This window comes from Hypanus sabinus, chromosome 4 (assembly GCF_030144855.1).
Source record: "Hypanus sabinus isolate sHypSab1 chromosome 4, sHypSab1.hap1, whole genome shotgun sequence".
Lineage (NCBI taxonomy): Eukaryota > Metazoa > Chordata > Chondrichthyes > Myliobatiformes > Dasyatidae > Hypanus > Hypanus sabinus.
The window spans coordinates 172,392,045-172,419,978 of NC_082709.1; the positions used below are offsets into that span (position 1 = coordinate 172,392,045).

General features: G+C 43.9%; 1 protein-coding gene across 1 annotated transcript; it reads right to left on the reverse strand.

Annotated features, from left to right (window-relative positions):
- Nucleotides 1–1,128: 1,128 nt before the first annotated feature.
- On the reverse strand, nucleotides 1,129–27,687 carry psmg1 (proteasome (prosome, macropain) assembly chaperone 1). Its single transcript, XM_059968822.1, has 7 exons — nucleotides 27,502–27,687; nucleotides 24,392–24,501; nucleotides 14,353–14,507; nucleotides 12,062–12,124; nucleotides 8,761–8,959; nucleotides 5,764–5,900; nucleotides 1,129–1,333 (listed from the first exon to the last, which is right to left on the reverse strand). Exons 1-7 carry the CDS (start codon nucleotides 27,603–27,605, stop codon nucleotides 1,259–1,261), a joined length of 843 nt encoding a protein of 280 aa, XP_059824805.1. The 5' UTR covers nucleotides 27,606–27,687; the 3' UTR covers nucleotides 1,129–1,258.
- Nucleotides 27,688–27,934: the final 247 nt, after the last annotated feature.

Below are 27,934 nucleotides of genomic sequence, written 5' to 3' on the forward strand. Positions count from 1 at the left end.
CCCTGACTTCAAACAACTTTTGCAGACAAAAGTGGGAGGAGGGTCAGATAGCTTTCTATGCAGCCACTGGTAGTTTAAAGGCAAGGATGTCCTCTGCAGAAGTGATTCCAAAACAGAGCATTTCCTCCCGAATACAGTACTTCAAAAGAAAGCATCCTCGGTACTAAAAGTACTACATTTGGTGTTACGCTGTAATAATGTAGATGCACACTGATCTGAGGAAAGTGGAAATTCAGACAGGTTCAATTGTCAGCAGAGTGCTCGTGCAGATATGGAATCTCCTTCCTGTTGTTCCAGGATGCCAGCCTGAAGCAACTAGCTTTTAAATTGATTCTGTGCCCAAAGCATCCTTCCTCTTTACAATCACCGAGGGACCAGCAGTAAATCTCCAGCATTTTATTTCTCAATATCCAGCCGTTTTATCTTTCATCAAATAACTTGTGTGTGTGCAGCTGTGTAATCATTTGATGGCACTTGGACGATTTTTTGTTTAATCAACAGCAGATCCAGGCAGAGAGGTAACAAGGACAAATCATCCCAAGTTGTAAATTGGTCAGTGCTTTTAAAAAAAAACCAGATATGTGAAAATGCTCTCTCTTGCCCTTCCCCACTATTCTTGCAAATAACAGGCCAATGACTTAAGAAAAATTTATTCTATTTATTTATCTATTCAGAGAAACAGTGCGGATAGGCCTTTACGGGCCAGCAAACCCCAACAACCCTAGATTTAACCCCAGCCTAATCATGAGGAAATTTACAATGACCAATTAACCTACTAGCCAGTACGCCTCCAAACACCGGAGCACGTGGAGAAAACCCACACATTCCACGGAAAGGACGTACAAATTCCTTATAGAGGTTGCCAGAACTGAACTCCGTACTCCGACGCACCAAGCTGCAATAGCACTGTGCTAACCGCTACGCTACTGTGGTGCTCATGAAGGCAACTTTTTTTCTGCATAGCTTAATAATTGAACAACATATAGAGCCATTTAGCAAATTGAGTTCAGAGCTTAGAAATGTCCAAATTGCAATCAGAAACAAAAAAAACTCCCCAGATAAAAATTAAAGAAACAAACTGAGAATGTGTACAGTAATTATCAGTTTTTTTCAAAATACTTCGAGATGTTGTTGAACAAAACTAATATGGTTTATTATTTCAATATTTAATAAAACATCACTAAAGGCAGGTAGCAAATAACATTCTTCTGGAATCCACTCCACTGCTAATGTACAAATGAATTAGAAATTGTTAGTCTCATGTATACAGGTTGCTCTGGATCTTGTTGGCATCTACTAGCTGTTTCAGTATTTCTGCACTTCGGGAGTTATCCTGCAAGGAAGCAAAGAAAATAGTCAAATGTCAATAGCTTTTAGCCTCCAAGGGTTCCTGGGCTGGAAAATCAAAGACATAAGACAAAAAGACACAGGAGCAAAGTTAGGCCACCCAGTCCATTCCATTGTGGCTGATTTATCATACACCTCAACTCATTCTCCTACCTTCTCACCAGAACCTTTGACACGAAGACTAATCAAGGTCCTATCAACCTCCGCTTTAAATATACCCAAAGACTTGGCCTCCAGAACCAAATGTGGCAATAAATTCCATTGATTTGCCATGCTGTGACTAAAGAAATTCTTTCTTATCTCTGTTCTAATAAGATGTCCTTGTATTCTGAGGCTTTCCCCCTTGGTCCTAGACACCCCCACTACAGGAAATAACCTCTCCACTCCCACACTATCTAGGCCATTTCAGTATTTAATATACTCTAAGTGTATATAATGTAGAGTTGAGAGAGAAAGGGAAATAGAGAGAGGAAATTGTTATCATTTTGCACAGCTATTCATTTAGTCCCGCCGTAGTATTTTTGTTATATCCCACAGGTTCCAAATGGCCAACATTTCCTGTCCTCCCATAAAAACATGGTGCTAGACACACACAGCATGTCGGGTAGCGACTGCACTGAAAGAAACAAGTTCAAGTTTAAAGTTTATTGTTATCTGACTGCATATACTGTACAAGCAAACAAAACAACATTTCTCTGGATCATGGTGCAAATAATTTTTTTTCTGATTTATCCTAGTTTAATCATGGTAACGTCCTCAATGCATTTTCTTATGTAGTAGTCACCGATCCCACATATTCATCAATGTTGACGTGATGATTGTAGGTAGCCTCCTCCCCAAATATGCTCCTGCCCAGTTTTTGAAGCAACTCTGCAACTGTACAGCACTGCAGTGGCACCTTCTGGCCAGGTCCTGATCTCGCTGTGAAATGATTTGACTTGTTTAACCAGTGGTTAACAAAAGCGATTAGCAAAATGGAAATGGAGTCTGAGAACCCGAAGTGAGGCCAGGGTATAGCTTGTAGTCTCCGAAAACTTTGGTATAAACCAGGAGTGTTTTTAAATTGGCATGATTGAAGTCACCAGCCATCGGAGCAAGTGGCTTTGAGATTGTAGATTGCACTGTAGAGCTCCCCCAGCGTTTCTCCAGCACTAGTACCAGCACGGGGAGGTTTGCAGATTTAAGCAGCAATAATCACCATGGCAGTGAACTCCCTCAGTAAGTAGAAGGAAGGGTCTGCAGTTCACCATTAAAAACAGTATCCTCATTGTATCAACAGTATCCTCATCTCATCCTGAGGTGTTCGCACACCAGTTCTCAATGATTAGACACACAGTCCTTCATGGGTAGTAGAGCACGTAGTCATGGCTGAGTAGACCACGACGCGAAGCCACAGCCCACTCCCCATGTTAGTCCATGACTGTGCAACACCTTCATTATTCTGCTCACTCGCGAGCTAGACTTGAGGATTTTAATGTTTTCGTGTTTTTTGGTCATAGAAAACACAAACAGGACAAGAACTTTCACCATTGGTTGGAGCTGGAGTGGCTGCAGTGCCATGCAGGCCACCATCTTGTATCTGGTTGAAAACCCCTCACCATAAACAGGAATGTGAGAAAACAAATTAAATTTAAGGCTGGGGGAGAATGAATAGAAGCAACAGTTCCTGTCAGAGGAAAAGATTTGGGAACAGCTTCTTCCCCTCTGCCATCAAATTTCTTAATGTACATTGAACCCATAAACACTACCTTACTCCTTTTTTTCTCTCTTTTTGCACTACTTACTTAACTTTATACACACACACACACACACTTCTTACTGTAATTTACAGTTATATATATATACTGCTGCTGCATAACAACAAATTTCACGACATGTGCCGGTGATATTAAACCTGATTCTGATTCAGGGTCACTTAATGTACAAACACTCCTGTGTCCAGCGTCACTTTCTGGACATACAATCAATTTGTGTATTTATTTTGTGCTGCAATGGATCAGGAGTAACAATAATTTTGTTCTCTTTTACACTGATATAATGGAAATGAGTTTAAGCCACCTTGAATCTCGAAAATGCTGGAGGAACGTCACAGATCAGGCAGTATCCATGCTGAGGAACAAAGAATCACCAAGAGATATCCTCAGTAGGATTAAGCCATAGTTTCCCAGGTGATTCATGTGGAGAAGTTCCTCTTCCTATCCATTCCTCTCCTACCCTCTCTGTAAATGAAAACGAACTTGTTGTCTCATGGTTCCAGTCCCAACGAAGACTCTTTGAGCTGAAACGTCAGCTCGGTTTATCTTTCCATTAATATTGCCAGACCTGCTGAGTGCTTTTCTGTTTTCAACACAGCATCTGTAATTTTTGATTTTCAATTCAAGTCCTCACTCACTGTCCCTGTCTCCTGCCTCCAATGCTTTAAACATTGAGTTATTATTGTTATTGTATATCTACTGAGATACAGTGAAAAGCTTTTGTCTGCATGTCATTCAATCAGATCTGACCATAAGTAATCAGAAGAGAAGAGAATGCAGAATATAGCATTCTGCAGTTACAAAGAAAGTGCAGTGCAGGTGGACAAATGAAGTGCAAGGGCCACAATGAGTTAAATTGAGCTGAAGGATTAACATTTAAGACAGCAGAACAATTCTAACAGATGAAATGAATGGATCTGCTGTAGCCATCTCACAAAGAATTACTATGCTCCAATACCATCAGGTGGACATCTCAATTCACTCACTGCCTCATGATCCTATTCAGGTTCCTTCTCCTTATGCTGCAATCTATCATCCTCTTTCCCCCACTCCATTCCCCTCACCAACTTCTCCATTCCTGATTCCGCTCAGCCATTCTTTCCATCTCTCGAAAGTTCCTCTGGTTATTCTGCTATCTTTTACCACGCCTCTCAAAGTCCAACCCTACGTCCCCGCCATGAGAGGAGGAAACGGGGCTCTAGTAAAGATGTACAGGCCAATCCCCTGCACAGTGGATGCAATGGATTGAATAAGCGTTGATGAACTCCAACCATACCAACAACTTCAGAGGACGATGGAGAGAGAAGGGCGTCAATGACCTTCGCCCCACTAAGGAGCCAAGGGCCCAAGTTAATAACTAAGTAGGTTTATTACAACACTTGTAAACCATAATGTCATCCTCATGATCACCCCACACTACCCAATTTACTTCTTCAGTTCAGTATCCATTTTGTTAATCCAGCTACAAAGTATCTTGGGCTAGTTTCTGGATTACAAGTCTAATAAAAAAGAGAATGGTTAACTAGAAATCATACGGCAGAAAGAGTTATTCTGACCATGTTGGACTGCAGAATGTATACAAATACACAACGAGTCCTGGCTATGATGGGACCCACTGTGAAGAACAGCTGGAAAACTTTGTAAACTGGCACATAAAGTATACTGACTTGACAAGATACTGGCGGGGTACTGACCACAGATTCTAACGGTCCCCTTCAGTACAGACATGAGGAAAGCAGAGAAGTGGAATTAATAGGCTTTAAGTTCTTATTTCAAATTCCAGTTCCCAGAATGATATCAAACTGTTACTTTTATCAATTAGACTCTTGCTTTAAACCTAAAAGTTCTTTAAGAACCTTTAACGTTCGGCATGGACTAGAAGGGCCGAGATGGCCTGTTTCTGTGCTGTAATTGTTATATGGTTATAATGCCAAGATAGCTTGCTTGCAGTTTGTACACAACTTACAGACAAATGTTACCTTTCCTGCCTAACAGTCTTTGATATATGCTTGCAGCATGAAGATCAAGCTTAAGGACAGCTTCTATCCCACAGTTTTGAATGGACTTCTTGTAGGATAAGATGGATTCTTGGCCTCACAATCTACTTATCATCTTGCACTTTATTGTTTACCTGCATTGTACTTTTTCTTCTGGTAGCTTTGACACTTTATTCTGTATTATTATTGTTTTATCTTATTCTAGCTCATATTCCTGTGAGTTAGGGACATATTATACCAGCATGCTAAGTCAGCTCTAGCAGACTGGGCGGATGAGATCTACAGTGACACCCAACAGCCAGGAAGGAGGTACTGCAATGCTCCATGGAGAGCGAAGGGCATGACAGGGCACAGAAGACATCACGGTTATCTACTGCAACCAGAGAAGACTCCAGTTTGTGATGCTTGTTTGTACCACTGAACTTGGACTTCTGAGGGCAAGAGAGTGGAACTGCCCCAGTGCAACGGCTTTTCCATTTCAAAAACTCCCCTGCACGTTTCCTATGATGGTCTGGCACAACGCACAACCACTGCAAAGCTCAATGATTTGACCCATATGAACTGTTTCTAGACAAGCTTTTCACCTCATCATGGTACGAGACAATAAGACTAATACCAACACCAACTGTATGTCCATGTAACGATTAAGAATAAACTGTCCTTACCTTTACCAAAGTATTCAAGCTCCTACACGCGAGCACTGGCTTAAAGGCTTCTATGGTCAAAGTATCCAATGCTGTAATATCACTATAGCAATGGTAGAGTACAGCAGGAATCTCTCGAACCTGACAGTAGGTCAGAACTGGGAACAAAGAACAAAAACACACCTCTCAGTTTTTGATATTTCTCCACACCAACCCTCCCAAATTCTCAGAAAGCAAACATCCAAACTGCAGTCAAGCCACACACAACACTGATGTGCTCCACTCTGGTCAGAGGTAATTTGGTTCATCTTCTTTAGGGTGACAGCAAAATTCTCACTCACGGCCTCAGTTCAATAACTGGGATCATACAAGAGAAACAGCCGCTTTGGCTGAGGTGTCGAGATGTGAATCCAAATCCTGTGAGCTACTGCTCTTCACGTGAGAAAACATGGGAAATAAAAGACCCAGCCAACCAAATTGGGGCAGCACAGTAACACGGCAGTTAGCGTAACGTAACCCTGTTATAGCGGCAGTGACCAAGGTTCAAATCCGCCGCTGTCCATAGAGTTGTACGTTCTCCCCATGACCGGCACGGGTTAGTAGGTTAATTGGACATATGGATGTAATTGGGCAATGCAGGCATGTTATCATGCAGTACATCTAAAATAAAACTAGCAAGTTTAACTATCCAGCGGAAATCCAACAATCTACTTTTCAATGGGCTCTACTTAGTACCTGATTTTCAATTCAAATTAGTTTGCTTCAGGACAGCACGGCTTAAAGGTCAATTTTCAGTCAATTTATTACCTAAATTATCTTACAGAGGTTACAGAAGTAATTGTACAAAGGAGTGGGCTGCCACCATTATATCGTGGATTTCAAGTGTACAGTTTTAAAGTAATTCTGAGAAGTACTTTTCACTGTTAACATTTGAAAATTCAGTGTTGTCTCCGGCAGAAATCTATCCTTTCAATTTGATCTTTGATATTTGAGTACTTGATTGCTCTTTGTATGAGCTACTTATTTAATCGCATCCAGGGCTCAGAAAGACAAATTATTTATGGGGCAATTTTAGCAAGCACTGAGGAAGTGCTAGTGGACAGCCCACTTGAAGAGATGCAGTCAGTACTATAGAAGGAGCAGTGGGATAGCGGTTTAACCTTCCTGGCCACCAACGATACTACTGGATAAATGCAGGAATTCAAGCACCACCACAGAGATGAAGATAAAAATAGCCAATTCCCAGAAACAGATATCAGATACCTAGCTTATCGAAGTTCAAATCAGCCATGATCGAATGGTGTAACAGTCTCAATGGGCCAAATGGCCTAAATCTGCTCCTCTGTCTTGTGGTCTATGGTGGGGTTCCCAACCTTTTTTTTGCCATGGAGCCTTACCAATAATCGAGGGGTCCATGGACCCAAGGATGGGAACCCCTCATTAATGGTCTAAGTTGAAAGGGTAGGTTTCTACAGTAGACAACATTGAAAAACAGAACATTTTCATACATTAAGAACTGTATTAAGTTACAGCAATGGATTGGGACTATCAAGCCACACGTGGCAAAAGTTATTCACAGCCTTAGCCATTCACAGCTAGGTCAGCAATTCAAAGTGCCATTCACTGCCCATACATCAAGTTACTGAACAACAGTAGAGCACATGCTCTTACATTACAATTCAGAATCTGTCCAAGACTTATTGTTAAGATCAGATCACCGCTCTATTACCATACGAGTGTAGAAGATAGATGACAAGTATTAGGATTTTCCAAAGGTATAGTTTTTCAAAAAAGTAAGATAGAAATGAGTTGAGAGGGAAGAGAAGGTGATCTTTATGCGCAATTGTGCTCTACGTGATGAGGGTAATGCGATTCATGGGCTAGTGTGGGATTCAAGTTCACAAAGAAAGCGTGGAGTGGCATGGCAGCGTAGTGGTTAGCACTAAGATTTACAGTGCCAGCTACTTGGGTTCAAGTCCTGCCGCTGTCTGTAAACAGTTTGTGCATTCTCCCTGTGACCACCTGGATTTCCTTCGGGTGCTCTGGTTTCCTCCCACAGTCCAAAAACATACCGGTTTGTAGGTTCATTGGTCATTGTAAATTGTTGTGTGATAAGGCTAGGGTTAAATCAGGGGATTAATGGGCAGCGCAGTTCAAAGGGCCGGAAGGGCTTATTCCACACTATATCTTAATCAGTCAATAAACTGGGTTGTCATTTGAAGAGTGTTGATGGCTCTGCGCCTATATTCACTGGAATTCAAAAGAATGAAGGGTGATCTAACTGAAACCTATCCAATGGTGAAAAGCCTTGACAGAGTGGATACGGAGAGGATGTATGGTGGGAGAGTCTAAGACCAGAGGACAGAGCCTCAGAATAGAGGAGCATTCATTTAGAATGGAGATGAGGAGGAAATTCTTTAGCCAGAGAGTGGTGAATCTGTGGAATTCTTTGCCACAGGCAGCTATGGAGGCCGAGTCTTTATGTATATTTAAAGCAGAGGTTGATAGATTCTTGATTGGTCAGGGCATAAAGGGATACGGGAAGAAGGCAGGAGATTGGGGCTTAGCTAAAAAATGGATCAGCCATGATGAAATGGCGGAGGAGGCTTGGTAGGCCAAATGGCCCAATTCTGCTCTTATTATCTTATGGTCTTATGATTTAAATAAATAAATAGAAAGCATTTGAATAGAAATGTATTCAGAACTGGAAGCAGTGAGACTGAGGAAAGGGTGCACAATGAAGGGAAGGGTGTCATTGTGCACCAGTAAACAGTTTAATTATATAAACATTATGTCAGTGGAAGAGAAAGTGAAAGCAATTGCAGTCAAAAACTGGAACATCTCCATCAGTTTAATACAGCTTGAAAGTGAGAAAATTATAGTCCTGTCTTTTCAGTCTTGCATGCTATGAGAAAGATTTTTTTTGATCACTGGAGATATAAGTAACCTAAACACAAAAAGGTAAAGAAATACTCATCAATCATTCCACTTCCATCCCCCTTGCCATTGAATCCATACCTGCTGCTGGGAGCCCAGAGATCACATTGGGCTGTTCTAGTAACTGGCAGTGGGGAGTCTCCTGCAGTGCATTTGTCTTCAAGGCTCGAAGGAATGGTACAGGGATGCTTGGAATGGACTTGGATGATTTATATTCAGTAACGGATGAACATGACAGAACTATCACATTTAGGCTCCTTTTCTGGACATTTTCAAAAACCTGTAATGAGAAGCAGAAAAAAATGTTTCTTTCCCTGAGTAACAGACACAGCAAAAACAAACAACAAGACTGCACTCTCTTACACCAATTAGCACGTCTCCTGTAATGGTTAGAGAGCTTGGACCATTTGATTACCTTGAAAACACTCAGCTGAGTGTGTGACTACACCTCCGTGTCCACACAACCTTCGTTCCTTTATTCCATGTTCACTGTTCTCCCCGATCAGGTTCCTTCTTCAGCCCTCTACAGTTAACACCTAGCACCTCCCAACTTCTCACTATTTGTGTGTGGTTGTTATTACTAACACAAGCTCCCTTGCATGCCTTTTTTATGTGGTGTCCAAGTTCTCAGCTGCTCACAGTGGTTTCTGACCACTTCCTCTGGGTCTACGATTACTACAGATGGCAGGGTGGAGAAACAATAGACAAGAGACAGTAGGTGCAGGAGTAGGCCATTCGGCCCTGCTAGCCAGCACTGCCATTCATTGTGATCATGGCTGATCATACACAATCAGTACCCCGTTCCTGCCCTCTCCCCATATCCCTTGACCCCGCTATCTATAAGAGCTCTATCTAACTCTCTCTTGAATGCATCCAGAGACTTGGCCTCCACTGCCTTCTGGGGCAGAGCATTCCACATATCCACCACTCTCTGGGTGAAAAAGTTTTTCCGCATCTCTGTTCTAAATGGCCTACCCCTTATTCTTAAACTGTGGCCTTTAGTTCTGGACTCACCCTTCAGTGGGAACATGCTTCCTGCCTCCAGTGTGTCCAATCCCTTAATAATCTTACATGTTTCAATCAGATCCCCTCTCATCCTTCTAAATTCCAGTGTATACAAGCCCAGTTGCTCCAATCTTTCAACATATGACAGTCCCACCATTCCAGGAATTAACCTCGTGAACCTACGCTGCACTCCCTCAATAGCAAGAATGTCCTTCCTCAAATTTGGAGACCAAAACTGCACACAATACTCCAGGTGGGGTCTCACCAGGGCCCTGTACAGCTGCAGAAGGACCTCTTTACTCCTATACTCAATTCCTCTTGTTATAAAAGCCAGCATGCCATTAGCTTTCTTCACTGCCTGCTGTACCTGCATGCTTGCTTTCCTTGACTGATGTCAAGAACACCTAGATCTCATTGTACTTCCCCTTTTCCTAACTTGACTCCATTTAGATAGTAATCTGCCTTCCTGTTCTTGCCACCAAAGTGGATAACCTCACATTTATCCACATTAAACTGCATCTGCCATACATTTGCCCACTCACCCAACCTGTCCAAGTCACCATGCATTCTCATAACATCCTCCTCACATTTCACACTGCCACCCAGCTTTGTCATCAGCAAATTTGCTAATGTTACTTTTAATCCCTTCATCCAAATCATTAATGTATATTGTAAACAGCTGCGGTCCCAGCACCGAACCTTGTGGTACCCCACTGGTCACAGCCTGCCATTCCGAAAGGGACCCGTTAATCACTACTCTTTGTTTCCTGTCAGCCAGCCAATTTTCAATCCATGTCAGTACTCTGCCCCCAATACCATGTGCCCTAATTTTGCCCTCTAATCTCCTATATGGGACTTTATCAAAAGCTTTCTGGAAGTCCAGGTACACTACATCCACTGGCTCTTCCTTGTCCATTTTCAGTTACATCCTCAAAAAACTCCAAAAGATTAGTCAAGCATGATTTTCCCTTCATAAGACAATGCTGACTCAGACTGATCCTTCTACTGCTATTCAAATGTGTCATAATTTCCTCTTTTATAATTGACTCCAGCATCTTTTCCACCACTGACGTCAGGCTAACCGTTCTATAATTCCCTGTTTTCTCTCTCCCTCCTTTCTTGAAAAGTGGGACAACATTAGCCACCCTCCAATCAGCAGGAACTATTCCTGAATCTATAGAACATTGGAAAATGATTACCAATGCGTCCACAATTTCTAGAGCCACCTCTTTAAGTACCCTGGGATGTAGACCATCAGGTCCTGGGGGACTTATCAGCCTTCAGACTCAACAGTCTATCCAACACCAGATCCAAAGTACCTGTTCAACTCATCTGCCATTTCCTTGTTCCCCATAATAAATTCACCCGTTTCTGTCTTCAATGGCCCAATTTTGGTCTTAACTATTGTTTTGCTATTCACATACCTAAAGCAGCTTTTACTATCCTCCTTTATATTCTTGGCTAGTTTACCTTCGTACCTCATTTTTTCTTGGCGTATTACTTTTTGTGTTACCTTCTGTTGCTCTTTAAAAGCTTCCCAGTCCTCAGGTTTCCTGCTCATCTTTGCTATGTTATACTTCTTCTCTTTTATTTTTATACTGCCCTTTACTTCCCTCATCAGCCACGGCCGCCCCTTACTCCCCTTAGGATCTTTCTTCCTCTTTGGAATGAACCGATCCTGCACCTTCTGCATTATTCCCAGAAATACCTGCCATTTTTGTTCCACTGTCTTCCCTGCTAGGGTATTGTTCCATTGAACTTTGGCCAGCAACTCCCTCATAGCTCCATAGTTCCCTTTGTTCAACTGTAATACTGACACATCCGACTTTCCCTTCTCCTTCTCAAATCGTAGATTAAAACATATCGTCTCTAGAGATATTGTATCTCATAGAGATACGTCTCTACCAAAGTGGGTGTAAGGCACTCCTTCCCTCCACTGGCCTGCAGGTCAAGATGTAACACCTGTTTAGCACCCTGATCATATTCACGTGAAACCATGGGAGCAGGTAGCAGATGGTTGTATGAGCAGCTAGTCCATATCACAAGTCCTGGTTATGCGACCACTGACGCCAGGCAATCTCTGAAGAGTACTGATTGATAATGGCTGGAATCACCCATCTTGTAAAGACACTGCCCAGAGAAAGGCAACGGCAAACCACTTCTGTAGAAAAATTTGCCAGAAACATTTATGGTCATACGACACGGAACGTAACGATGAGGGTTACTAATCCACTACAGTAATCTCTGAATGCCAACACTTCCTTGTCTGTGGGCAAATAAGGGTTCAACCAATAAGCCTTTGCCTACGAATGAGACGCAGAACCCACAATAACACAGGTGTAACACTGACCGGACTGGACTGTAGAAGAGCACGTACCTTCTCAGCCCACTGGAAAAGCTGATCCTCAGCCACGTAGCAACTGCAATGGCAAGTCAGAATCTGCAGTTACAGAAACAGATTGCATGATGAACAAACACAACACTAAAAGGGAAACGACCTGCATTGTTACAGAATATTTTCTGGCATTAGAGTGTTCTACTCTACTTCCAATGAGTATTGTGTTCAGTTCTGTTCACCTCATTACAGGAAGGAAGTGAAAGCTTTGGAGAGGGTGCAGAAATTTACCAGGGTGCTGCCTGGATTAGAGAGCATGTCCTGTGAGGATAGGTTAGAGAGAGCTACACAAGAGGGTGAGAGGTGTATATATAGCGGTGAGCCAGACATTTTTTCCACAGGGCAACAATGGCTAATACAAGGGTCACAACTTTAAGGTGATTTTTAGAAAGTATAGGAACATTTAAGAAACTTTTCAATAGGTACATGGATGAAAGAAAAATGGTGGGCTATGTGGGAGGGAAGAGTTAGATTGATCTTCAAGTAGGTTAAAGGGCGAGCACAACATGGGCCAAAGAGTCTGTACTATGCTGTACTATTTTATGTTCTACTTTACTACTAATGAAGCAGTTTTAAAGTTTAGTGTCTGCTGTAGGTGCAAAAAGTTACATCAGCACTTGGGGAGCATTAGCCTTCATAAGTAAAGTTGTGCAAAATCTAACTTAACAATCAGCGATACTTACAATCAAAACAGATGCTTATGATGATGAGAATTCTAATTCTGTAAAATCCAGAAAAATTAGGCCCCAAGCATGTCTTTGAGCAAATTACAACTTCATACACAGCATTAACTCTCCTCCCATCTACTAATGGGGCTTTGATACGTATAAAGAGCAAAATAAGATGGTGGTGAATCTGTAAAGTTCATTGCCACAGATAGCTGTGGGGACCAAGTCATTGATTAGAAAAGGTGTCAAAGGTTGTGGGAAGAAGGCAGGAGAATGCAGGATAAATCAGCCATGATCAAATGGAGGAAGAGACTCAATGGGCTGAATGGCCCAGCTTTGCTCCTACGTGTCACTGTCCTGTGGTCAAAAACAATGCCAAAGCATTTCACTTCGCACTTTCTGTAGCTTGGTTTAATCAACTTTCCCTCAGAGCTGATTTTTTGGGTTAGGAAACAGCACTAAATTTAGTCAAAAATCAATCAACTCATCACCCAATATACAGCCATCAATAGCTTTCACTCAGAGAAAGACATACAGTCAGGAAGACATCACGACACATCAAATGAAAGAGCAATCTTTCAAGAGGGATTCTGCGTATAACACCCTTTGACCTAGTCACTCCTCTGTTTCCATTCCAAATGGGATTAATATGGATGGCTGCTTGATGTCTGGCGTAGGCAGGATGGGATGAAGGGCCTATGCCAGTGCTCTGTGACTCTGTGACACTCATTACCTGCTGAAAAGTGCACAATTCACTGGCAAACAAGATGGGGCCACTTGTAGATCTCAGCTTTCCTGCCCACAGTTTATACCACCATACAAAATCATGAGGGGTTTATTTCGGCCACAGCCTTTCTCCCAGGGTAGGGAAGTCTAAAACTAGAGAACAGAGACTTAAGGTGAGTAGGGAAAAACTTAAAAGGGTCCTGAGGGGCAACATCTTTCACACAGTAGGTGGTGGCCATACGGCTCGAGCTGCTATTGGAAGTTATAGAGTGGGGGTAAAATTACAAGGTTGAAAAGACATTTGGACAGTTACCTGTATAGAAAAGGGCTATAAGGCAAATGGGACTAGCTCAGGTAAACACTTGGGTCAGAATGAATGAATTGGACCCAATTGCCTACTGTAAGGCTTTATGGCTGTCCATCTGTCTCACTGTCATGGTCCACATCACCCCATTACACTTTGAGCTAGTTTTCTACATTCAGTCTCATATCGCCAATGAACATCATCAGTCTCAAACATCAACAGCTCCTCCATCTCCAGACGCTGACTGACCTGCTAAATATTTCAGCATTTTATTTCAGATCTGGATTCTGTTATATTTCACAGCCTCAGATCCTGGGTTGTCATGTGAAAGATGAACTGGTACACTACTTACAATATTTTGCAAAACTCAATCTTACTAGTAAATTTACTCAGACTGACAGATATTCAAAGCAACTTATTAAGTCTGTGAAGGTCAGGACGCTGTAGGGGTTGAGAGTCCACCTTCTAAGTTTAGAGAGCTACGACATTGTCTCAGGACAGAGTAGAGACCTTCTGGGTCTGAAAGCCTGGGAGGTGCCAATGTCCTTCTTATACCTAATCACAAGGCAACTCACTGATGGGTTGGATGTCAGTCGGTAGAGAAGGCATGATGAATCTGATGGAAACTGCTTATCCACAGGATCTGTTCTTGTACTTCGCTCGTTCCATAATCTAACAGCTCCGATGATCTCCCAACTCCCACTGCACTGTACGAAAGAGTTCAGAAACCCTATTAAATAAACACAAAGAGTGCACAGTCAATAATGTAAAACTACAGCAAACCAACAGGCTCAGGACTTTACAGGTCCTGTACAAACAGATTCTCCAGGCCGTAAGTCCTGTGCAGACCACAACATTTAAAAATTTTTTTTTTACACAATTGTAGTTCAAAGTGAATGTGGTGTGTGCATAAAGTGCAGAAATAGAACCCAGTCAATGTAAATAAAGCACAGGAACTAGGGCCCTGAGTTGGAACTGGGGCTTATTGTTGTATTCTGTGTTGTTCTGCCGAGCCTGGTGGCAATGCTATGTTGGTGCCAGGCTGCCCCCTAGGTTCTGCTGGCTGCTAATGCAAATACTCACAGTCACATAGAAAGAGGCCCCTCAGCCCATGCCAAGCAGTTAATCTGCCTTCTCCCATCAAGCTGCACCAAGAACGTAGTCCCCCATACCCCTACCACCCATGCACCTAACATCTCTTGAATGTTGAAATCGAGCTCGCATGACCAACTTACACTGGTAGTTCATTAAATATTCTCACGACCCTCTGCGTAAAGAAGTTTCCCCTCATATTCCTCTTAAACTTTTCACCTTTCACCCTTAACCCATGACTTCTGGTTGCAGTTCCACCCAATGTCAGTGGAAAAGCCTGCTTACACTTACCCTATCTATACCCTTCAAAATTTTGTATAACTCTATCAAATCTTCTCTCGATCTTTTACATTCCAAAGAATAAGTCCTAACTTATTCAATCTTTCCATATAACTCAGCTCCTCCAGACCCGACAAATTGTAAATTTTCTCTGTACTCTTTCAACCTTATTTACAGCTTTCCTGAAGGTAGGTGACCATTTCACTTTATGTTTCAATGTCCCTTTGATAAATAGACCTGATTTCGTAATCATTGTCCTAGACTTTCCTTCAGGATCAACATCCATTATGGACAATTCGAATGGAAGTATAGGTGGTCTGATTAGCGGGTCTTCAGATGACAAAAATTGCTGGAACTTAAGGTAAAGAAGAAGGTTGTCGAAGGATACAGCAAGATATCGATTAGTTGGAAATTTGGACAGAAATGGCAGAGTTTGATCTGGAAAAGTGAGGTGATCCACTGCAAAATGTATTAAGGGTGATATAGTAGACATATTTGATACTTGTCCTCACTAGGCATAGATGGACACCAGATTAGATAGATTATTCAACATGCACAAGAGGTTCACCAGGATGTTCTGTTTTGGAATGTATTAGCAATGGGAAAATTGGAAACACTTGGAATTTTTTTCTGGAACATGGGAAGAGGGCAACCTGGATGCCCATCTACCTGGATCTTGTGCAGGTAGATGGGATTAGTTTAGGTTGGTTCATGTCTACACTGACCATGATGCCAAAGAACCTGCTCTGACCAGGGATATAACCCTAGCACAAAATAAAATCCTGTCAAATTTTATTGAGACTGCATGGAATAGGCCACTCCAACCATTTGAGCTACACAACAAGCATCCCTAATTTAACCCTAGCTTAATCACAGGATAATTTACAATGTCCAATTAACCTACTAATCAGTGAGAGGAGACTGGAGTACCTGGAGAAAACCAATGCATTCCACAGGGAGGACGCACGGACGCACAGATGCACCTGGAATTGAACTCCGTACTCCCGATACCCAGAGCTGTAATAGAATCATGCTAACTACTATGCTACTGTGGCAGTAAATTATGCCTTTAAATGTAACGGTCAGGACAGATACAAGTGGCCCCCCGCTTTACGCAAGTTCACTTTACGCCACTTCGCTTTTACAAAAGACTTACATTAGTTCCTGTTTTTGCTAACCATAAGAAATCCAAAGAGGATTTTTGCTTTTACGAAAAAAGGCACCCGCTTTAAATCTGTGTTTACCCCAAGAAAGATTACCACGACCGTGAAGCCTTGTGCGGCCGGGTGTGTGCGCATGCATGTACATGCCGATATTTTTCTACAAATCGGTTTTGACTAAATCTTCACAATTCTCACAATCACAGTATGCACACTGTGCATACATTATTTCTATTTTATATAGGCTGTGTATTTATCATATCATTCCTGCTTTATATATGTTAGTGTTATTTTAGGTTTTAGGTCTATTTGGTTTGATTTGGTAGGTTATGTTTTGGATCTGGGACCCTCAAAAATTTTTCCCATGTAAATTAATGGTAATTGCTTCTTCACTTTACGCCATTTCAGCTTATGAAAGGTTTCATAGGAGCACTCTACTTACAGATAGCGGGGGAATCCTGTATTGCAATTATTTAAAAAACACAAAATGCTGGCAGAACTCAGCAGGCCAGACAGCATCTACGGGAGGAGGTAGTGATGACGTTTCAGGCCGAAACCCTTCATCAGGAGTGAAGTAACATGGGATGGTCGAGGGGGATAAGAAGTGGGGGGAGGGATGAAGTAGAGAGCTGGGAAGTGATAGGCTGAAGGGAAATGGGCTAGGTTGGAAGGTGGAGAATTATGGGAAATAAAAGAGAAAGAAAGGTAGGGCTGGGGGGAGATTGTAGTGAGGGGGGAAAAGAGAGAGAAAGAGAACCCTTGTTCAATCCCTTCCCACCTATGTCCATGATACTTCCCATGCTTTACATCTCTTCAAAGATTTCAAGTTCCCTGGCCCCCACCGCCTCATTTTCACCATGGACGTCCATTCCCTATATACCTCTATCCCCCACCAGGAAGGTCTCCAAGCTCTCCGTTTCTTCCTGGATTCCAGACCCAGCCAATCACCCTCTACCACCACTCTTCTCCGCCTTGCGGAATTAGTCCTCACCCTTAACAATTTCTCCTTTGGCTCCTCCCACTTCCTCCAAACTAAAGGTGTAGCCATGGGCACCTGCATGGGTCCTAGCTATGTCTGCCTTCTTGACGGCCATGTGGAGCAATCTATGTCCCAAGCCTACACCGGTATCTGTCCTCCTCTTTTCTTATATTATATCGACGACTGCATCAGCGCTGCTTCCTGCACACATGCTGAGCTCATTGACTTCATTAACTTTGCCTCCAACTTTCTCCCCGCCCTCAGATTCACCTGGTCTATTTCTGACACCTCCCTCCCTTTCTAGATCTTTCTGTTTCTAGCTCTGGAGACAGCCTATCCACCAATATCTACTATAAGCCTACAGACTCTCACAGCTACCTAGACTATTCCTCCTCCCACCCTGTCTCCTGTAAAAATGCTATCCCTTTCTCTCAGTTCCTCTGCCTCATCTGCTCTCAGGATGAGGCCTTTCATTCTAGGACAAAGGAGATGTCTTCCATTTTTAAAGAAAGGGGCTTCCCTTCGTCCACTATCAACTCTGCCCACCATCGCGTCTCCCATATTTCACTCACCTCTGCCCTCACCCCATCCCCCCGTCAGCCCATCAGCGATAGAGTCCCCCTGGTCCTCACCTATCACCCTACCAGCCTACAGATCCAACATATAATCCTCCGTAACTTCTGCCACCTCCTATGGGATCCCACCACCAGCCACATCTTCCCCTCCCCCCACTCTCGGCTTTCCGCAGGGATCGCTCCCTACCTGACTCTCTTGTCCATTCATCCCCCCCATCCCTCCCCATGGACCTCCCTCCAGGCACTCATCCCTGCAAACGGAAGAAGTGCTACACCTGCCCCCACACTTCTTCCCTCACCACCATCCCAGGCCCCAGACAGTCCTTTCAGGTGAGACACCACTTCACCTGCGAGTCAACTGGGGTGATATACTGTATCCGGTGCTCCCGATGTGGCCATTTATACATTGGGGAGACCCGCCGCAGACTGGGAGACTGTTTCGCCGAACACCGGCGCTCAGTCCTCCAGCAGTGGCGGGATCTCCCTGTGGCCACACCCTTCAATTCCACAGACCACTCCCACTCCGACATGTCTGTCCATGGCCTCCTCTACCGTCAAGATGAGGCCACACGCAGGTCGATGGAGCAATACCTTATCTCCCGCCTAGGTAGCCTCCTTCCTGCCGGCATGAACATCCAACTCACTGACCTCCGTTGATACCCCTGCACCCCCCCTTACCCCATCCCTATCTATTATTTTAGTCTGGTTCTCTTTCTCTTCCCCCACCCCCCCCACTACAATCTCCCAACAGCCCTACCTTTCTTTCTCGTTTATTTCCCATAATTCTCCACCTTCCCCCTAGCCCATTTCCCTTCAGCCTATCACTTCCCAGCTCTCTACTTTATCCCTCCCTCTACTTCTTATCCCCCCTCGACCATCCCATGTTACTTCACTCCTGATGAAGGGTTTCGGCCCGAAACATCGTCACTACCTCCTCCCATAGATGCTGTCTGGCCTGCTGAGTTCTGCCAGCATTTTGTGTTTTTATTTATTTCCAGCATCTGCAGATTCACTCATGTTGCCTTTGAATTGCAATCATTTATTTGTGTACTTATGGTCATTTAAAAGTAAAAATGCACATTAAATTATTTATTATTTATATGTAGCAAATGCTTTTAATGGCACTTGGAGAACAAAGCCATGTCATCATCAAACGGCTAAGGCTATGTCCACACTACGCCGCATAAATCTGTAACCGAAGCTTTCTCTCTTCATTTTTACCCCCTGTCCACACTAAAACGGCGTTTTCGTCCCCCAAAACCAGAGAATTTCAGAAACACTTTCCAGAGTGGGTATTTTTGAAAATGCTGCTCGGGCAGATCAGTGTGGATGGGGTAACCGGAGAAATCTGAAAACACTGTCAGACGGCAGCGCGCCATTTCATTGTTTTCCTGAACGCAACCCCCCGCACAATCTAACAATTTCAGAACAGACGGCAAACAGACTGACGCCAGAAGAGTTAGAAATGTTCTCACCAAATACTTTGACCCATAACTTACTGAATAAATAAGTATACTATACTCACTTTGCCCTGTTTTCTGTCCTTGCTCATAAGAAGGTGGCTTACCTATTTATGCAAGTACTTCTCTGACAATAGATGTGTTACCGCCTAATGTAACATTGTATGGAAATACACGATAATACTGATGCAGGCATGTTTTATACATTTAACAAGGGGCTTTATTAATGCAACAGAGTTAGTCAGTTTTTCAATGTTCGTCGTCAGCCAGGTCAATTTGTCCGTGAACTCCCTGTCGGTTGCCTCCGTACGCTCCAGTATTTTTTTACTTTTAAGTTCTCCCACGCGAGAGCCAACAGCTGTCCATCGTTTTAAGTTTTTCTAGTCTGTAACTACACAAACGCGCACTTTCACAGCGAGATTCGACACTAAACATGTCGCTTGTTTTTGGTAGATGTGCCCTGCGCGTGCCCAGTAGGAGGAGATTCGCTGAAATCTCCGTTTCAAAGTGGATAGAGATATTTTTAAAAACGCCTAGTGTGGAGGCCTATCGTTTTTACGTGAAACCGGCATTTTCAAAATTATTCGGTCTAGTGTGGATGTAGCCTAAGATTCTTTCCATTTCTTCTCTTTCTCCTTTGCAGCAACAAGAGTAGATCAGGTCACAACAAGAGCTCACAAGGTGAAAATGCACACTGGCCTTCAGAGTGCTGAGTACAGGAGTTGGGATGTTACGTTGATGTTGTATAAGACAGTGAGACCAAATTTGGAGTATTGTGTGCAGTTCTGGTCATCTACCTATTGAAAAGTTATCAATAAAATTGAAAGAGTACAGAGAAAGTTTACAAGATTGGTACAGCGTCTTATGGACTCAAGTTACAGGGAACTGGTGAATAGGTTAGGACTTTATTCCCTGGAGCGTAGGAGAATGAGGGGAGATCTGATAGAGGTATATAAAATTATGAGGGGAGTAGATGCAAGCAGGCTTTTTCCACTGAAGTTGGGTGAAGCTAGAACTAGAGGTCGTGGGTTACAGGTGAAAGGTGAAATGTTGAAGAGGTACCTGAAAGGGAATTCTTCACTCAAGAGGGTGGTGAGAGTGTGGAACGAGCTGCCAGACAGAAGTCGTGGATACATTTAAGAGTAGTTTGGATAAGTACATGGAAAAGAGGGATACAAGGTCCATGGTCCAGGTCAATCAGACTAGGCAGAATAACAGTTTGGCACAGATTAGATGGGCTAAAGGGCCTGTTTCTGTGCTGTAATGCTCCACGTCTCTAAACTTAAAGCACTTCACATCCGCAGTGTTCCTTTTCAATTGTTCTCTCCCAAAACTGAGTTTTGTTTCAAGGTTTAGAAGGATACTGGCCAATTACTAGCAAACAGGACTGGCTCATATCATTCACTGGAACTCTCACTTCTATGTTAAAAGGACAGGCAGGTAGACAGAGGAGGTGGGGTGGCTCTGTAGGTAAAAACTCCTAGCAAACTTGAATCCCTAAAGGATGCTGGACAGGACTTGAATGCTATCACCTCTTACAAAGTGAAACCAAGTGACATGGGTGACAACAAGGCTTTGCTGTCAGATGAGCTCAATGCCTTCTATGCTTACTTTGGCCATCAAAACACGGAAGAACCTTCACAAACTCCCACAGTCTGTGATGACCTTGTGATTTCAATTTCAGAAGCCAACACGAGAGCATACTTCAGGAGGGAGAACCCACTGTAAGCATCTGGCCCAGATGGGATACTGGCCAAGTAAGAAAGACCCGTGCTGGTCAACCATCTGGAGAGTTCACCAACATCACTAACCTCTCGGTAGTCTGATGTACCCACCTGCTTTAAGCAGGTTTCAATTATACCGGAGCCTAAGAAGGATGTGGTAACCTGCCTCAATGTCTGTCAACCAGCAGCACTCACATCCACAGTGACGAGGTGTTTTGAGAGGCTGGTGATGAAACTTATCAACTGCTGCCTGAGAAGCAACTGGGATCCTCTCCAGTTTTCCTACCGGCGCAACAGGTCCACAGCAGATGCAATCTCATTGGCTCTTCACTCAACCCTGGAACGTGTGGACAGCAAAGATGCATACATCAGGATGCTCTTTATTGACCAAAGCTCAACATTCAATACCACCATCCCCCAAAACTAATCAATAAGCTTCAAGACCTTAGCCTAAATATCTCCTTGTGCAATTGGGTCCTCTATTTCCTCATTTGCAGATTCCAGTCAGTTCAGATTGGCAACAACATCTCCTCCACAATCTCCATCAGCACAGAGGTGCACCACAAGGTTGTGTTCAGCTCACATTCTATTCGATTTAAACTTATAACTCTGATGCCATATTTAAGTTTGTCAACAACACCAGTGTCGTTGGCCGAAACAAAGGTGGTGACAAATCAGCATAACGTGGTCTCTGATGTTCCATTTGCCCAGTACTTTCATTATCTGTCCCACTCCTACTTTGAGTTCTCTGTCCTTGTTTTCTCGCAAATTTCATGAAACCTGGTGTGAGACTGGCGACCAGCATCTCCTCTTCTGACTAGGCACGTGACAGAGCCCTCAAGGTTCACCACTGAATTTGGATAACTAGTTTGTATCAACTAGTTTGTGGTCAGTACTCATGAAAAGTCATTGTCCTGTAACATTGAACTCCACTTCCCAGCATTCAAGACATCTTCAAGGAGCGATGCCTCAAAAAGGCAGGATCTATCATCAAGGAACCCCAACACCCAGGGCATGTCCTCTTCTCATTGTTACCGTCAGTACAGGAGCTTGACGGCACACACTCAACAATTCAGGAACAGCCTCTGCCATTGGATTCCTGAATGGACATTGAATTTTCATGAACACTACCTCACTACTTTTTATTCTCCTTCTACACTATTAACTTGTTAATGTATACGCACTTACTATAATTTAGTTTTTTATCATTATTGCAATGTACTGCTACTGCATAACATCAGATCTCACAACATATGCCAGTAAAATCAGTCCTGATGAAGGGTCTCGGCCCGAAACGTCGACAGTGCTTCTCCCTATAGATGCTGCCTGGCCTGCTATGATCCACCAGCATTTTGTGTGTGTCCCAGTAAAATTAAACCTGATTCTGATTCTGACAGTCTCTCTTCACAGCTGCTGCCTGACTTGTTGGGCATTTCCCAGATTTGCTTCCTTTCAGATTTTTAGCAGCTAACTTCTGTATTTCTGTTCCAGCTTTATTTGTTCCATCAGACCTCTCACTCATTTTCTTCTGTCTACATCTCTTCCACACACACGTGTGGTTAACAAGCCCTCACCCCTCTCTCTCACTGGCATCAAACAATGCTTGTTAATCACAATCTCCTTGGTCTCCCCACCTCTCCCCTATCGCTCTAACCTAAATCTGGATTCATCTGTACCTTTTCCTTTTTCTAATGAAAGTTCATTCATCTGAAATGTTACCTCTGTTTCTCTGTCCACACATGCTGTCGGGCTGACTGAGCTAGAAGAGACTCTGCATAGGCCAGATCTTTTATCCCAGAGAGAAGGAGGCCAACGGTGACCTTGTAGAGGTCTAGACATATAGTACTGTGCATGTCTTCGGCACCTACTATATATAGCTCGGGTATCTAAGATTGTACACTGTACTATATTTGTCAACTTGGAGTTAAGAACGAGTGTGTAAATCTGGCGAGCGAAATGGATGTTAGGAATGATGCAGGAGGGGTGTGGGACAGGAGGCAGAGGAGGAGTGTCAGGGGCAAGGCTTTCATTGCCAGGGGCAATCATTAGATTCCAATAATTGGTTTATTGATCATTACAGAATGTCTTACTGGTGCTTCCCATTCCCTACCCTCTCCTTTCCCCTTCTCCCAACCATGATTCACCTCTCTCTGCTCCCTTCCCACTCTCAGTACACAACAGTGACCCGTATCAGTATCCAAGTTTATCATGAAATGAGATTTTATTTTTGCAACAACAATAAAGTGCAATAAATACAATTGTTACAGTGCTGTGCAAAGATCTTCGGCTCCCGAGGCCACTGTGCCTGAGACTTTTGCACAGCACTATAAAATCAATAGGGGAGTAGATAAGGTGCAGGGTAATCTTACCCAGGGCAAGGGAACCTAAAACCAGGGGGGCATAAGTTTAAGGTGAGAGGTGAGAGATTTAAGGTGAACCTGACAGACAACATTTTCACACAGAGGGAGGTGGGTTTATGGAATGAGCTGCCAGAGGAAGTAGTAGAGACAGGTACAATTATAATATTTAACGGACATTCCATGCGAATCAAGTAAAACTAAAACAGAATTTGATTGTAGTGCAGTGAGGCTGCAGTCTTTCTATAATGAGGTAGTGGTTTGGGCTGTGCAGATTGAAAAAGACGAAAGATTTTAAAGAAAACCTTGTCATATCTGTACCATGAAACATACTGTGAAATATGTCATTTGTGTCAAATCAAATCAGCGGCGATAGTTCAGAGTGTTGCCATGTTTATGCCTCCGACATGGCATGGAACAAAGTACGTCTTTACACTGTGGGATGAAACTGGAGCACCCAGAGGAATGTACAAGCTCCTTGCAGACAGCAGTGGGAATCGAGCCCCTATCTCATACAGCTGGCCACTGTAAAGCGATGCACTAACCACTACATTACCGTACCTTTTGGTGCAAGAACCAAATAGCTGATGGGAGACAACTGCCCTTGATGAATAAACTCTTCTCGGGCTTCCAGCCGGGTATCAATTTTAACCAATGCTAAAATCCCTGATGAAGATGGTAGAGTTTGTCATCAAAACGTCAGTTAAGATCGATACCTGTCCCGGGCTGGAAGCCTGAGAAGAGTTTATTCGTCACATACGCCAGGAAAGCACTAGATCCTTTATCATCTGAGCTTCAGCTCCACTTACAACCCGAATTCTGACGCAAGGTCGTCGATATCAGCTCCTCTTCCTGGCTGCCAGATACTGCCTGCCTAACCTGTGTATCTCAGCTGTTCGACACTGTGTTACGTTTGGCTTTAGATAGAATGAAGGTCATAGTTGCAGGAAAACAGCGACTCCCCACCCCACCCCCTATCCTTACTCACCAACAGCATTCTCTCCAACAGCAACGAGAAAAGTTGAGCAAGGGAAACTCTGGCTGGCCGTGTCTTCACCCGATGTCCTACTCTCTGGATTCCACTGAATGGAAATACCCCTGATGAGGAAGACATACTTTCAGGAAAAACTCACAATCCAAGCTCGAACAGAACAGTCATGTCACATCCAAAAGTTTCACTGAAGCAGAACAACAGCAGCAACAGGAATAGGCAGCAAGCCCCCTCTAGCCTGCTCCACTATTTGACACAACTGACTGAGAACTCTGCTCCACCCTGCCTGATGTGTAGATAACCCATCTCCTCTGGGGCTACAGATCTGGCTACCTTGGCCTTCAATACGTTCAATGATTTGGCCACCATAGCTCTCCAGGGGAGAGTACTCAAAGCTAGCTCAGGGTGACGAAAGGCAGGGACCGATCTGGTTAACTTGCAGGTCAAGTTGGTGGTGAGGAAGGCAAATGCAATGTTAACATTCATTTTGAGTGGACTAGAATATGAAAGTAAGGATATAATGTTGATGCTTTATAAAGCATTGGTAAGCGGTTTTGGGCCTTTATCTGAGAAAGGATGTGCTAAGAGGGTCTAGAGGGGTTCACTAGAATGATCCCCGGAATGAAAGGGTACGAGCAGTGTTTGACGGTGCTGGATCAGTACTCGCTGGAATTCAGAAAATTAGCAGGGCAGGGGCATCTCATTGAAACCTATCGAATATTGATATACAGAGTGAATGTTTCTGATAGTGGGGGAGTCTAGGACCAGACAGCACAGTCTCAGGCAGGACAGAGGGATGTCCACTTAGAACAGAGATGAGATCATTCTTTAGCCAGTGAATGATGAATCCAGGGAATTCACTGCCATAGGCAGCTGTGGAGGCCAAGTCATTGGGTATATTTAAAGCAAAAATAGTTAAGTTCTTGATTAGTCAGGGCATCAAAGGATACAAGAGGAAGGCAGGAGAATGGGATTGAGAGGGATAATAAATCAGCCATGAGCAGACATGATAGCCAAAGGACCTAAACATGTTCCTGTGTCTGTGGTCTTATCGATTTATTGAGTCTAACTTTCTTCATATTAATGGAATCTGACCAACTTGCTGTCTCACAACTCTCCAATTCATTAGTGGAGCAGTAACCCTGGGGTCACCATGACAAATCCAGAGTAATTCCACAAAACACAGAGAAAACGCTGTAAGATAAAAGATTTAATGTGTACATCAAATCAGTGAAAAATCCAGTGAAATGCGTCATTTGCATCAACGACCGACACAGTCCGAGGATGTGTCAGAGGCAGCCGCAACTGTACCACACTTCCAGTGCCAACAAAGCATGCCCACAACTTATTAACCCTAACCTTTGGGAAGTGGGAGGAAACCAGAGCACCCGGAGGAAAACATGCGATCACGGGGAGAATGTACAAGCTCCTTACAGGCAGCGGTGGGGCATTGAATCTCATTCTGTAAACAATTGCACTAACCGCTGCATTACCAGGCCAACCCATCCCAACAGGTCGTTCTCAACAGACTCACCCCAACAGATCCAAGTGCAATCCAAATCTCTTCTGGGTAATCGCAATAAAGCCCCAGTATAACTACAACATACATCTTATCCAAAGAGACTCAGCTACCTTGGGTCAATCATAGCAGGCATAAACTAATCCCTACAGACCAGAATGGGCGTATGGAGATGAATCAAAACCAATTAAGTATCAATCCCAATTACAGTAGAAGAATCAAGAGCGCAGAGCTGCACACGAGTTGCCTTCTCCTTAACAGTAAGGGTTTGAGGAGACTTGGAAGGCACCAAAGGCACTGGCAGATTTCTACAGGTGTACCTCGGAGAGCTTTCTAACTGGCTGCATCACTGCTTGGTACTGGGGAGTGGGCTATTGCACAGGATCAAAGTAAGCTGCAGGAAGTTGTGAACTCAGTCGGTTCCATCATGGGACTAACCTTCCTAGCATCCAGGAGAGACGGCTCAGAGACAGGATCCATCACCCAGGACATGCCCTCTTCTCACTGTTACCATCAAGGAGAAAGTACAGGAGCCTGAAGACACACACTCGGGAACAGCTTCTTCCCGTCTAACACCGTCATCTGAGTGGACATGGAACCCATGAACACTACCTCACTACCTTTATTTTCACTGCTTAATTAACTGAATATATATTTGCTGTAATTTAGTTATTTTTATTATGTATTTCATTGTGCTGTCCCATACAAACAAATTTCATGACATATGCAGGTGATATTAAGCAACACACACAAAATGCTGGAGGAACTCAGCAGGCCAGGCAGCATCTATGGAAAAGAGTACAGTCGATGTTTCAGACCTACACCCTTCACCAAGACTGGGTAACATTAGATCTGTTGGGGTGGGGGAAGAGAAGGAATTGTTGATATTTTCTTTTGATAGCTGCCAGGAGATAATCCCAGCAGGCTGGTTCACCCTAATAAACCAGGAGTTAAATCCAGAAGGGCTAAATCATCTCAACAGACCCATTAATCCCAGCAGAGTGGAAGTAATCCCCACAGACCACATGACCCTGCAACTCATTCTTAGAGATGAGTTAATTTCAACAGATGCAGGATATTTCCAACAGTTCGTGAGTCAAACCCAGTTTGTTTGGGTCAATCCATGCAGACCATGAGTTAATCCCAGCATCCTGCATCTCAATACTAGTTACCTCCAGAAAACAGAAACTATACCTAAAAGGCAAGTAAATCCCAGCAACTGCCGGCCAGTCTCAATAAGCAAATTAATCCCAACGGGGCCACGACAATCCCAATAGGAGATGTTAATCCCAAAATCCCAGACCAATCCCAACAGACCTGTAAATCCTAGTAGTTGCTGGTCTATCCAGAGGGACCAGGAAATCCCAGCAGCTGCTGGTCCACCCCAACAGACCAATGAATCCCACCTGATGCCAATCCAGCCCAGGAAACCAAGAAAAACCCAACAGCTGCTGGTCCATCCCACAAACCAGTAAATCCCAGCAGCTGCTGGTCCATTCGATAGCAGCGAGGGTGGCCTCGAGGCTCCTCCTGCGGCCCAGTACCGACACACGGAGCCCCACTTCCCGGGGCCTCGGCCTAACCTCACCTGCGTCCCGCCAACTCATTTCTGATCTCCTCATCCTCATCTTCGTCCTCCTCGTCCACCGCCCGGGAGAAGACGGATACAACCTCCCCGAAAAACGTGGCCATTCGCCGGGTAGATCCTGCGGTCTCCCAGGCGGCGTATCACCAACTCCCGTCGCCCAGCAGAGGACGCCGTTACCCTGAAAATACACACGCGCACCGCCAGAGGGCGCACGTCGGCAGCAAATGCACACGGCCACCGCCAGAGGGCATCCTTCCCCCGAAAAGACACACGCCACCAGAGGGCGCGCCGCCCACTCCGCTGCCTGTTGCCCCACGACAGAAGGGGGACTTTCCGCCCGCAGCCGGAACGCAGATTCAGGAGGTTCTCTGCGGAGATTACAGTGATAGCGGAAGCGTGCATTGGCAAAAATCCCCCGGATCCTCGAGAGGTC

Bases quoted from the DNA above. Each gene is read 5' to 3' on its own strand.
- psmg1 (XM_059968822.1), bottom strand. From the start codon at position 27,605: ATGGCCACGTTTTTCGGGGAGGTTGTATCCGTCTTCTCCCGGGCGGTG. The intron at 24,502-27,501 runs GTGAGGTTAGGC...CTTCCTCATCAG, and splicing joins AATGAGTTGGCGGGACGCAG to GGGTATTTCCATTCAGTGGA. The intron at 1,334-5,763 runs GTAAGGACAGTT...GCTTCCTTGCAG, and splicing joins GCTTGAATACTTTGGTAAAG to GATAACTCCCGAAGTGCAGA.